Below are 13,559 nucleotides of genomic sequence, written 5' to 3'. Positions count from 1 at the left end.
AAGCCCAAGGCCAGTGTAAGTCACTCCATGTCACACAGCAGAGTAGTGCAAAACAATAAATTTTTATTTGTTCACAGTTAAACACAAGCAACTGCCTTGACATTTTAGAACATTCTAAGAAGGACAGCAAACCCTTTTGATTCCAATTCCCATTCACTGAGATTGTACCATGTTCTCTTGCAGTTCATGTTTATGGCATCTGATATGGATTGTTTTGACATGCTTTTAAGATCAAGGTGGGAAAGTTTAAACCTTTTGATGAGAGGACTTTCTTGCATTTAACTAAAAGTAGTCAGTTAAAAAAAATCAGATTATTTTCATTCATGGGACCCCTTTAAACTGCAAGTTAGCCTCATATGGTTCATCCATGATTGAGTTATAAAACTAGATTACGTCTTAGCAAAATCTGTTCCTCCGTAATGTAACTGGTCCATAGAAGTCTTCTGAAGATCGATCACTGATTCTTCCTAGTGCAAAATGCTTGGCTGCCTCTGATCAGCCAGAGTATGTGCTGCGCAGAGCCTGGGTGCACCCTCCTGCCCAAACACTGCACCAGGTGGGGAGGGGACGACGGGTGGGGGAAGGGTGTTTTGGGGTCCTTGAGCTCCTAAGTTCTGCTCCAAAAAATCTATTCCAATGACTAAACCAGCCAGCTTATCCCAAAGGGTGGCTAGTGTGGCGGCACTGGGCAGCGGCACAAAGCTCCTCCGCCCTCATGAACTCATTTAAATGAACACCAAAAGCAGCTGGGGCTCAGGTTTCCCTTGCATCTGCCAACAATCTTTCAGGTGAGCATGCACAGGTGGCAGGATGGTGTGGAAACAGCTTCCCTGGGCATATGAGGGAGTCGCGGATAGGGAAAGGAACTGCCTGGGAACAAGGGTCTCAGCAGCAGCCTAGGAGTAGTTCCTGACCTAAATTTCTCTTTTGGCTACAGAAAGAAGCTAAATCAAGTGCAATTAATGACTTTGCAGTGATCTGCTGGGAGGAGTGGGCATGCGTCACCACTCAGGATGTAAACAGACAAACGAACACCCTCAGACTGAACACGTTCTCTAACACTTTCTGTAAGTCAGTTCTACAGCATATGCCTCCAAGAGTGAAGCCACAGCAGGTGCCCAGTGTGCTCTGGTCACTACACACATGGTAACTGGCTCTCCTGCAAGGCAGACCCTCCTGAGTGAACCTGAGATGCTCCTGGGACCACGCCGGGAGAGTCCCTGCAAGGGCAGACAGCTCTCCGCCTGCACTGCAGCGTGGGCCTGACCTTGCCGGGCCCCAAATCCTCGTCCGCCTGCCCACACTGGCTCCCATGAGCTTCCTCATGGACTTTCTTTACTCTTCAGTTCTTGCTGGCTTCAAGTGGTAGGTTCTAGCATTTGGTGGAAATTACCACTGGCCATTCACAACACGCTTCTGTTGTCTACACAAAAACAAGTAACCAGTTTTCTTTCCTTAATGCCAGTCTAAGCTCTATGGTCCAGCTCACAGATTCTTGCATCCCATGACCAGACATGCACCCTCTAAACAACTGCTGAAGTTTTATCTTTCTGGTCAAAAAAGAGCTGGAAACTACACATTCTGTTGCAAATGGCCAGGGAGAGCCTAGTATGTGGGCCTACTGTCCTGCTTTTGCCCAAGGAGGTGCTGTCCTCTGGCCACAGCAGCAATGAGGTGGGGTGGGGGAGGCTGTTTTTAATTGTTAGTGGCTTCTTGGGCTTTCTTTTGGGTTGTGGCAGTATACCTTCTAAGAGTGTGGGCTGTTTCCCTTAAGTACATCACAGACAGTAGGAACTCTCTGCAGCTATTCCCAAGGTCAGGCAGTCTTTCCAAAAACACTGTTGGCAAGCCTGAACAGATTACTATGTGCCCACCTGCCTCAGTGATGTTGCTCTCAGCACTCACCTCTAATGACACCTCTTAAAACCTCTCCAGCTAAGAACAGACCCCAACCTCCTACCTCTGGGTTTCAGTTGCTTTCTTGATAGTCATAAGCACATTATTTCTCTGAATCCCACAGTACCAATTTTTGCAGACTTTATGATAGAGCCCTGTCACAAGCTTTTAAAAACCCATGAAGGTTCTTTCAGAGATGTGTGTGCTTGTTTACAGTAGTGGGTTCAGGAGCTCATTTTTCTCTGCCCCTTCCTACTGCTCCTCTTGCCTCCCCCATCCCCAAATAATAGCACAGGATTCCTTTTTAAACAGATTCCACGCTGCATGAGATGCAGATTCTGGGCTGGTTGGGGTCAGGAGGGAGTTTGAGTTATGTGTACTGGCCATCAGCATTGCTCACAGTGATTTCCAGAAGGAGCCTCCCAGTCCCAGACACCAGGAGCTCAGTCAGTGATGAGAAAGGCTCTGCCGAGCGCGCTCATCATTCCAATGCCTTTCCTTAGGCCTCAGCAGCCTCTCAGGAGTTCCTCTCCCTATTGCCTTTCATTGTTAAACTGCTTGAGGTATCATCAAGTGACCCACTTGAACCCTTGGCAGGTTCACTACCTTCAAAACAAAAGCAAGTCTTGAACTAAATTTGGAGCCCTTTGCAATACCAAAGCCCAAGTTTTCAGGCTGGGTAACTTCACCAGGACCCCAGGACTCAATCTCCCATCTCTATACGCATGAAACCCGTATAGAGCGGCCTCCTAGAACTCACAGGGGCCCAAGCCAGAGCACTGGGGTCCACTTGGTCTATAAAGCTGGGAGATGAGATGGAACCTAGGCTGGAGGAATGGCCAATGGCCTGGCACAGAAACTTGGAGCCTTCAGCCACACCTCGGTCAACTGCCTCCTTCCTTCCCTACATATTACAATCCATATAACATTCTTTCCCTTCTTACACAGGCCTCCTTTCCGGTGCCAGGTAAGGAAAGGCTGGTATCTTTGTTCTGTGGCACAGATTTAGTGGGCATGGGAAGGAGAAAGCACTGCAAACAGTTAACCTGTAACATCTTCCTGCCCTTTTAAAACTTGTTCATGTTGTCCTTGTATACAATGGAACAAGGAAACTAGAATATATTGGATTTTAAGCTTTCCTTTGGACAAAGCAGAATCAGAAGTGTGGGATCCCCCAGGACTCCACACTGGACAACCAGTGCTGAGGGCTGGCCTCTGTGGGGCGGCTAGCAGTCAGGGCATGCCCTTCTGTGGCTGAGGTCAGTCAGTTACACCAGAAACCCTGTTCCCAGCAGGTCTTTGGCCAGTATTGCCATGGTGACATGGAGTCTCTACCTAGTTCTCTTTAGTTAGGGATGCTAGGATATTTACTACTATACTTACAAAAAGATTTTCACCCTCACGTGCTGGAAATGTCCACATGCCGTGAGATTTCGTACCATTACAGTTTAACTTCTTCACGACTGAACCCTTATATTCTTTTCACGGAAAGAACAGAAACAGAAACACCAAGTTCACTGGCTCCTTCCTGCCAAGTATCTCCTACCTGGACTGGGACGCCAGGAATGATCCTTAGGCGTCTAGCACTTCTTCAGAAGCACTTATTGAGCCTGGATGCTCAGCAGTGCTGGTGCTCTGAGCACCTGCAGGCAGCCCAGCCGGTACAGGCAGGCCGCCTCCAACACCACCCTGCCAGACTCAACTCTATGTTGCTCTGCCCTTCCTAACCTGGAAAGGGTGACAATATCAAACTCCCAGGAGAGCTGGCCCTGAAATTTAGAATTTGTGTGAAAAAGCTGCTACCTTTGTGGTGGCCTGGAACCTACAGTAGTGTGGCAACCCCACAGCCCAAGAAATGTCACGTAAGCTGTGAAGAAAACTCTCTGGATCTCCAGAGCCTCTCTGCTGCAGTATTACCAAGTAGCCAGCAAATAAGAGACATGAATGAGCTCGGGGGGGGGGGGGGGGGGGCGGCGCCACCAGACCCAGGGCTGAACCAATAGCTCAGCTGGCAAGACCAGCCCAGAGGTGCAGGTCCACACACCTGAGCTTCCAGCAACCTCTCCCTGGGACCTCTCCTTGCACCCACAGAGAACAAGCTTATCAGCCACATGCCAGCCTGGGTCAGTGGGGTGCCACCATTCAAGCAAACACCAAATAAATAAGAGGTAGTGGGGAAAGAGGGACAAGAGCTTTCCCAAAGGGTGAGAAAGCAGAGCCTCCACAGCGCCAACCAGACTTTGGAAACAGGCATTTGTCTACGCAGAACTTTCTAGGAAGCTTATCAGAACCGCCAAAAGAATGGAAGGGTGAATGAACCATGTTTTTCTAGATCTGCTACTTTAGATGCCGAACCTCAGAACCAAAAAGCAATGAGAAGTCTCCCATAAGAGCTTTCCCGTGAAGTCAATCAGCTTTGCAAGGTACATCTTCCTGGATGGGACAAAACCAAACTTACCTGCAATGCCAGCAACTGCCTGGTCTAACCAAGGGCCGCCCAGTTATCTGACTTCAGGAAAGCAGAGAGTGGTGTGTTAGACTCAAAGATGAAATTTGGCCTCATATTGCACAGGTTCAAAGGATGCAATCATTTGGGGGAAAAGGAAGGAAAATAAAGCTACTGAGGAACGCAAAATGGCCCTCCATTAGTACAGACTGCTGGGTGAATCAGAGAGGGTCAAGGGGAAGGCTAAGAGGCATTTCAAGGCCAGATCCAAAAACCGTTGTGCATTCAGTCAGGTGTCAAAAGGACCTCCGTCCCACTCCCACCACGTGAGCAGCCACCCAGACCCTGGAAACAGGAAAGCCTTGAACGAGCATTCGCACCTCCTGTTCTATGCCAACAAGACGCAAGTTAACACTGACTGACCCTCCTTAGCTGTGTTCGTGATGAGTCTCATTGTAGTCCATGATGCGAAGCTGTCCAACACTGTCTGGGTTTGGGGGAGATGGATGCGGGCTGTCTAGGTTCAAGGGAGTCATGGCTTCCAAGCCCAAGTCTTTCCCCAGTTCTGTCTTTAGGGTTTCACAAAGGCTACTGATGGTCATGCCGTCCTCATCACACTGGCTCTCACTCTTATTACGAAATAACTCCCGGGCCTTCATGCCCAGGAAACTTTTGGAACTGGGGAGAGAGCCAACAGTCGTGGGGATGCTGGTGGAAGGCTCACCCATGGCAGTTTCCCACCGGCTGCTGAATGGGCCTGCCCTCTGGCTTGGGGGTTTCTCCGGGGTAGAAAGCTCACTGCTACTGCTGCTGCTGCCTCCTGCTCCTCTACCTCCACTACTGCCCCGGGTACTGCCAGGCCTGGGAGTCTTGGTCTCTCCATTGTGGCCAGATGCCTCTTCATTGTGCCCTACCACGGAATCCGGGCAGCCATCATTACAACAGTCAAGCCTGTAAGAAATCCAGGGAGGAAAAAAGGAGTTGGTGACTGTGTCATCCACATTTGGGAGATGTGGAATTACTCCCACTGAATATGAACCCTGCTAGCCTGCTGTCTTACAACAGTGGACCCAAACAAGAGATCTCAAAGGGAAACCTAAGACACAACCAGGGGTTCTGGGTGGCAATCTGCAACACAAACGGCAGATAGGGGCTCAAGCCAGGAAGGTGGGAGATCAATGGCACTGTGAGAAAAGGCTAGTCAGGGCAGCTCTCTGAGCCCTGTCCAACCAGCTGTAACTGCTACTGCCAATGCTCTGTAGCACTGCCTGCTAGTGGCAGCTTCATGGCAAGGCCAGGATACAATTCTTTCCTCCTACCTTTCTTCCGCTGCTTCAGCTGCTTCTGCCTTTTCCTCTTCAAGTTTTTTCAGGAGACCATCTTTTTCCAACCTGCCATACAAGTCTAAGATCTCCAACTCAAACACTCGGGTGATCTTTTTTTGAGCCTCATATCTGCTCTCTGCAGCCTCTAGCTGTCTTCTGAAAGACACAGACCCACCCGGAATATGGAAGACTCCCCTTAATAAGGAGCCACACTCGCCCTAACCCTTCCTATGAGGTACCTTGCCTGGGCCTTGACATCCTCCAAGTATTTCTTCTGTTCTAGAAGAAGGTGGTCTTTCTTGGCCAAATGAGATTCCAGTTCCAAAATCCGTTTCTGGGAGGTATCAAGTCTCTGATTCTGCTGGAGAACGTGGCTTCTGTTTTTTTCTAGTTCCTTCCGATAGGCAGTTTTCATCATTTCCACTTCCTAAAAAAAGGGACTGGAGTTATAGAAAATGAACAAGTCTTATCCATTTTGAGAAGGTGCTTTAGTATACCAATAGAAATACAAACGAGTACAACTTTCTGAAAAGTAAGCTGGCTAGGATCAACTTAGCCACCCTTTCTTGAAATTTTTTTCCTCAGGAAACCATTTGAAACATGAATACACATTTTATACAAAAATAATCACCACAGCTAATTTATAAGAGTAAGAAACTGGAAACATAGTAAACTCAGAGAAGTAAATGTCAGGAAGGCAGTTAAGCACAACACATTTTGTATCTGTTTTTAGAAAGAGTACTGTATCAGGACAAAAATACCAGTGCATACTATAAACCTCTGTGGTGAACAGTACCCCCAACCATGCAAAATACATGTTCAAACACACCAAGTGAAATATGCCAATATTCACAGTGTGATTTCAGGTGAGGAGCATCACAGCCATTTACTTTCTTTTTTCTCCCTTCCCTAACACCACCCAGGCAAGCTAGAGAAGGCAACACCAGCAGGGCAATTCTGCTCACGTGGAGCAGCACGGCAAGCTGGGTCTCCTGACCACACTTCCTGGTGATGCTGTGTGGGTGACCTGCCTGCAGCTATAACCTGAGTTAGCTGCTCTGGCCCCAGGGAGAAAGCAGAAAAGATGCTTTCTAAAGCCTGTGTTACGTTTGTGTTTGTTTACTGTGACAGTGAAGAGTACACAAAGCCTGTTTTAAACTAAGGGCAAGGACATAAATGCTCATGAAGTCAGCCTCAGAGAAGTCCAGCAGGCCAACCTTCCAGGGTGCAGAGTGCAACAGACCAAAGCCCCAAAGCAGCTATCTTCCAGCCGCACTGAAGGGCACAGACCTTCAGCACAGGCTAGGGGAACACAGCTGACTTTTGTCAAAAACGATGGCACAGTCAGCCTTCTGCAACCATGCGTTCAACCAGACACAAACTGAAAATGTCAAAAAAAACAAGAGTGTCTGTACTGAACACATATGGACTTTTTCTTGTCATTATCCCCTAAACAATTAGTTTGACAACTATTTACAGAGTATTTACACTATATCATATATTGTAAATGATCTAGAGATGATGTGCATGGGTTATACACAGACACCATGCTTGAGTATCTGCAGTTTTGGTCTCTATGGGGACCCTGGAACCAATCTCCCATGGATCCCAAGGAACAAATATACTTATTTATGGATAATCATGAGATTTCTGATGAGTAAAGTCCACGCACACTCACCTCAGTAGGCTTCAGCAGCCCGAGCAGCCATTCCCCACCTGACTCAGACAGCTGCCCTCTTCCTTCACTGCCCTGAACGGGAACAACCCCAGTCCCTGGCTCAGAGGCAAATCCTGGCCAGCTCAAGGCAATGCCAGGGCAGTGTTGAGTGCATGACTCAATCCTGGCCAACAAGGGCAACAGGGAGTATGGTACAGGGTTTCTAAGAAAGATTTCTGAAAACCCTATAGAAGAGACACTCTCCTCCTCAGAACATGGTGGTGTCTCCTCTGGACATCTGTGTCTCTGAAACCATGAGTGCAGCTAGTTAGAAGGCAAGGGTGATAGGAAAGCCCAGCTATGCAGAAAGATGGAAAGAGCCAGGCTCCTGATGTGCCAGAATCGCCAACTTGGCCAACCTAGAACTTACCAGCCTGGGACTTCATATCAAGTGGGACAATAAATTCCTTCTGGTAAACCAGATTATCTTGTTTTTGTGTGGTTTACAAGGGAAGGCATCCTGACTAGTACAATTTAGGATCATTATCCATTTTAGGAAATGCAATGGGTCCCAAAATGGTAGGTAGCTGCTCGAGGTCCCAAAGAGTCGAAGACTGCGGTGCCCATCTACACTCTTCTGGAGAGGCACCAAAAACATACTTTGGCCAGTTCTTTCAGAGGTTCTTTTAGGCCTGTTCCCCAAACTTTCTTCTCCCAAAGCCATTGTACCTCCAAAAGAAGTGATAGTTGGCTTCTAGAGAAAGTTTTACACTTAACATTCTTCCAGAGGGAGTCTAAATCTGAGGCTAAGAGGAGCTGAAATAAGGAAAAACTATTATGAAAATTACATATCTCCAACTCAAGGCTACTCTGTACATGTGGTCAAAAAAGACTCTACAAAGCACAAGCCCAAGAAATACTAAAGAGGAGGCCCACATGTGATGGAGAAGCTGGTGACAGAAAGCATCTGAGCATTTGTTATTAAAATTCTATTCCCAACGCATTCACCAACATCACCCGAGGCTATTTATAAAGTGACATAAAACTGCCTGGACGTCACTGTGGAGGCACTAATTAATATCAGATCATCCTGTTGCTGGCCTTGTTGCTAGGACTGAACCACCATCTCAGAAATCAAATTCAACATGAAAAGAAAAGATGGCATGCACATGGGTGCACACCAGTACACACCCGCAGTCATGAGAGGTGTGTGCAACAGAACCAGTTCCCACCCTCTTCTCTCTCCTTCTCTCTGCAAGGGACAGGGGGACAAGAGGGCCACACCCTCACACCCTCCTCAGCAATTCCCTCAGGTGCTTTCACTTACAGTTACTCCATTTCAAAACCATCACAGGATGGCGGGACAGTGCTGCACTGCTAGGCCAGGGTGAGGAAGGGGAGAACTCTTAGGATGGACAGCTGCCTGGGTCCAAAGAGTTTTTCCAAGTAAGGTTTGGCTCCACATACCTTGGTGGTGTCTGAGTGCTTGTTCTGCAGTTGTTCCAAGTACAGTTCGTTGACCTCCCCGAGCACCAACAGCTGCCTGTTCAAGAACTCCATCTGCTGCTGGACCGACTCGCTATTTGACAGCTAACCAAAACACATAAGCAAGCAAAGTAAAAAATATCTGACAACACAAACCAGCAACTGGATGGCACACAAGGGACCAGTTCCTGGCATCACGGATGGTGGGGAGGAAGGCAGCCAAGGTCACCAAAATGGATGGAAACACACTTAAAAATTATGCTATGGAAAGGAGAAGAATCACAAACACACTACAGCAAAGTTGGTTGCCCATAGGATACCAGGAGCAGGCGGCCTGACACATGACCAGTAGGACAGGGCCAGTAGGTCTGTGGGACAAAGACCCTGGAAACTTGTCTGTTCTTGAGTGAACAATACACTGAGAGCTTACCAGATTCCCTAGTGTAATTTACATTTAAGTAAAGAAGGTACTGAGAAAGGGTTCCACGTATGGGGGGTAGCCCAGGGCTCAGTGGCTACTCTCTATGAGGTGCGGGGCTGTCCGTGCCATGGAGGATACCCAGCAGCACCCGGCCTCTATACACTAACAGTAGCACAAAAAACGTGTCCAAACACTGCCAGATGTCCCCTGGAAGGTGGAGAGGGACAGAACTGCTCCTGGTCCAATGCCTGTCAAAGACTCTCAAGCAGTGAATCCGAGTCTGTCCCACCTGGAGGAAGAGGGCTGGCAGATAGCTTCACAGGTCTACCTTGTTCCTTACCTTCTGGGAGACCTGGCTGAGCAGCAGCTCAGTGTGGCACACCTTGTTGTTGGCCTTCTTCAGCTGCACACGCAGTTCTGCAATCATGTTCCTGCAGTCCTCGAGCTTCGTCTGCACAAAGAGTCCAGCCTGGAGTTACAGTGACACAGGCAGGCCAGGCAGAACCAGAATACCCAGCTCCTTGGCTGGTCTCCTGGTTTTTGGCCATCAGCATTTGACTTAAGTTTTAAAAAAGTAAGTCACAGTTGATCTGAGTCCCTTACTACTTAATAGGAAAAACAAAAAACAAAAAACCTGAGATTTGGCAGTTCCCAAACTGTGTGACAAAGAGCCCTGGGGCTGCACAGCGAGCACTCCACATGCTTCATCAATGGTTTCCTTTTTGAGGGAAATGCAGTGACATCTGTGGGACATTGTGTGAAGTACTAACTAGCTGGAGGTGGTCAACACTGAGCCTCAGATGGTGCTATCCCCTACATATGATGCCCTGTCTCTGTAAAGCTGGGCTTTTGTTGGTTGCTGTAATAAAAAGCACCCTCAGAAACAACATGAAACAGGAAATGAGGTGTCACTGCCCCATCAGATTCCAAGGTCCAGATGCTGCGTGGTGCCAAGAAGCGGACATGACCTTTGTAATTAATTATTTAAAACAGAAATTTACAACATTTTAAAATGCATGTATATTATTTTCAAACAGCTCTTAAATCATTAGGCCATCAATACTCACTGAGTTGGTTAGCGCTACTTAATGAGTGGTCCTGATAAATGCTTCTTTGGGCTAGAGGATCAGGACACTAAGGAAGGGAACCTCTGCCTTCAGTAAGAGCTACCTGATATGAAATCTACCTGTCATGACTCCAGAGGGCAAAACATCCATCTCCATTAAACTGAACCAGGTAACAACAATCAAGAAACACTTCCACCAACCTCTAGTTATGTTGACTCTGCTGGTGTTTCAGTTTATACCTGCAACTCCTGGCTCTGGTTGTAGAATTCTTCTCGGTCATGTTGCAGCTGTCTGATCTGACTGTGGAGCTGGGTTACCACAGTGTCACGCTGTTCCTGAAGCTGACTGTATCTGTCTTGTTCTTTCTGCAGACTCATCTTCCATATCTGGATGTCTTTCTCTTGTAACTTCAACTGATCTTTCTAGCAGAGATAAGAGATGTCATCATTTTAACTGCCATCCAACCCGGGCAGCACTTCTCGAGTTTAACACAGGCTGCAAACACGCTCAACAGCTGTGCCTACTCTGGATCTGTAATAGCAGACCTAAGAGTCTGGGGGTCCTCTACTGCCATACTTGGCTTTAGGTGAAGATTTTTCAAATTTCACATTAGCAAATGGATTGTAAGTTGCTTACGAAATTTTTCCCAGGGATCCACATCGACACAAACTTCCCACAAACAGGTCTGAACAATCAATGATGGCCTCAGACCTCTAATGTACTAAATTCACTAAAGTGCTGAACACTTACCCGGCACTTACACATGAGTGTGCCCAACACAAGGAAAGTGTTTACTGAAATTTCTTTTAACCATCACAACTTAAAAAAGTAGATGTAGCTACTATTATTTCTTAGTTATGGAATGCATACATGTAGCAAGGCTTCAAGAGGCCCAAGTACTTCTCTAAGGTGGTAACTGGCAGACCCAGCCCTCAAACTCCAGGTCTCACTGGCTTTACACCCACATCAGACAGCTGAAGGGGGATTGCTTTCACATCTGAAGAAATAACCATTTGACCCCTTATATTACCATAGCCAATTACCAACTACAAGCAAACACAAGAAGTCACTTGTCGCCATGAATTCTGAAAACTTGAGGGAATTCTGAGATCTGGCCATTCATGACTGAACCTCAGAGACTAAGGGACCTGGCCCCAGCCTTTCCAGTGACAGGGCTGGGACTGAGGACTCTGAAGACAACTTGGCGGCTGCTGGTGGCACCCCCAGCCCCAGCCCCGCCTTCTCACCATGGCAGCATTGTGTTCCTCCAGAGCAGCAGCTCTGATCACCTTGCGCAACAGCCTCCTGTTGCGGAGAGCATGCTGCTGCCTCTTAAAGCGCTCGTAGAGTAACTGGTTGTGCAGTAATAGCAACTGGTCTCGGAGGGTGCGGATCTCATCTGAAGGAGGGGAACCTGGTTTTAAAGCAGAGGGAAGTGGCCTTTTACACCTGGCTCCATCAAGTCCCTCCAAGGTGGGTTAGCTCAGAAACAGGCTTCTCTCAAAGACAAAGCATTCTGCAGTGACCACCTGGTCCTCAGTAACAGCCACTCTTAGGAAAGAGGCAAAGTATTTTCCACCTGTCCCCCCTAGAAAGAAATGCAAAGGCTGTACTATCTGGAGGGGAATCTTTGAGAGCTTTCTTTTCCCCACAAATGGGATCAGATCACATGAAGATGTTTCCACCTCCCTCTCTGCAGGGCACTCCTTCCCTGCTGTGCTCTCCCCTGGAGAATCCCCCACCACCACCACCACCACCACCATTCACTTCACTTGGGCCGCCTTAGCAAAGCCTGGCCTGAGGCACTTTTTGCACTTCTATTCCCAAGGACATGGTATTTGCCAATTTTCAAAAGCAGGAAATACTGACTTGGGAACACTTGAGATTCTCTTTTGCCAAGCAGAGAGGCTGGCTGAAGCAGTACCAAGGGGAGATGGCTCCTAAAAGGCACCTCCTTCACAGGTAACAAGAAAGCAGGAATCAAGGGGGCTGGATGTCATGCTAAAGTAATAACTTTACCTCCAAAGTGGGTCCAATCGATAGACTTGCTGGGTAAGGACGACCTATGAAGAAAGATTTGGAATAACCAAGTTACTTATCTAATAGAAAAAACATATCTGGAATTTAACTGCAGCAAGGTTAGATCACTTCCTTGTGGTGAGAATCTACAATGGCCTAAGGAAGTCTTAAGCAGCAAGTCTGTATGGGGTTGGAGAGGGCTCAGCAGATGGAATGGGCAGGCAGCTGCTGGCAGTACCAGGTCTAAGGAGGGGAGCCCAACTCTGACTTGGCTCCTCTGCTCAGGCGTGGGGTCCACCTTAGGTCAGCTCTCCCAGGACACTAGGCAGCAGAACCTGGAGGCTACTTTCATTCCTCTCCATGGAGATATATGTGAGTAGTTTTCCTCTGAGAAGCTACCATTGCCCAAGTTCAAGAAAAAAGCAGGTCAGTTCTCTGAGCCTATTAACCAAATGTCATTTAGAGAGAAAGTTTAAGATTACAATCCTACTTGGAGCAGTGGCACATGCCTGTAATCCCAGAAGCTCGAGGCTGAGGTTGAGGCAGGAGGGATTTTGAGTTCAAAGCCAGCCTCAGAAACTCAGGGAGCCCTAAGCAACTCAGTGAGACCCTGTCTCTAAATAAAATATAAAAAAGGGCTGGGGATGTGGCTCAATGGTTAAGCACCCCTGGGTTTAATTCCCAGCACCAAAAAAAAACTTTAAAAAATTTACATATCCCATTGAATTCCCCTTTAGGATATTACCCAGAAGAAAGATAAAAAATAACATTCCCCAAGAACCTGTTTAAAAATGGCAGAGGATTCCAACTCTGGACAGGTTATTCCCTTATCCCTTTCCCAGACATCCTCTGAGGTGGGTAATGGAAGGAAGACTGAGGCAGCCTTGCAGATTTCTTTCTAAGAACCCTGGTGCGCCTCTGGCGGGCAGGCAGCAGGCCATCTGAACTTGTGTTTTCCCTATCTAATGAACTGTGCTACCCAAACAGAAAAAACAATTATCTGCAATTAGAGAGGGAAGAACTGCAACACATAGACCTACATTTTTTGAGATACCATAACCTCATTTTTAACCTCAAATTTTCAGACAGCAAATGTGAAAGTTTTTGAGTATCCTCACAGAAGATTGGCACAAAATGGCCCATATATAAAAACACTTGTGAGGTGGAGAAGGCACACCTGGAGAAGGCAAGAGCCTGGAAGATCTGGTGGACACAGCAGAGCAGCTGCCTCCAGTGGCAGGGA

General features: G+C 47.5%; 1 protein-coding gene across 8 annotated transcripts in view; it reads right to left on the bottom strand.

Annotated features, from left to right (window-relative positions):
- Nucleotides 1-43: 43 nt before the first annotated feature.
- The window catches only part of Tsc1 (TSC complex subunit 1), a 55,298-nt gene continuing 41,782 nt past the window's right edge, over nt 44-13,559 (bottom strand). For 7 of the 8 annotated variants that reach the window (XM_076845184.2, XM_077108780.1, XM_076845181.2 and 4 more), the window contains 8 exons: nt 12,317-12,360; nt 11,545-11,711; nt 10,537-10,719; nt 9,571-9,681; nt 8,792-8,914; nt 5,907-6,094; nt 5,662-5,823; nt 44-5,293 (listed from right to left, as the gene is read on the bottom strand). In XM_076845184.2, the coding sequence (XP_076701299.2) occupies nt 4,771-5,293; nt 5,662-5,823; nt 5,907-6,094; nt 8,792-8,914; nt 9,571-9,681; nt 10,537-10,719; nt 11,545-11,711; nt 12,317-12,360 (1,501 nt within the window). In that variant the 3' untranslated portion in view covers nt 44-4,770. The remainder of the gene's footprint in view (nt 5,294-5,661; nt 5,824-5,906; nt 6,095-8,791; nt 8,915-9,570; nt 9,682-10,536; nt 10,720-11,544; nt 11,712-12,316; nt 12,361-13,559) is intronic. The other variant, XM_077108781.1, reaches the window with a different exon arrangement.

This window comes from Callospermophilus lateralis, chromosome 2, assembly GCF_048772815.1.
Source record: "Callospermophilus lateralis isolate mCalLat2 chromosome 2, mCalLat2.hap1, whole genome shotgun sequence".
Classification (NCBI taxonomy): domain Eukaryota; kingdom Metazoa; phylum Chordata; class Mammalia; order Rodentia; family Sciuridae; genus Callospermophilus; species Callospermophilus lateralis.
This window is presented reverse-complemented; position numbering and strand designations above follow the sequence as displayed.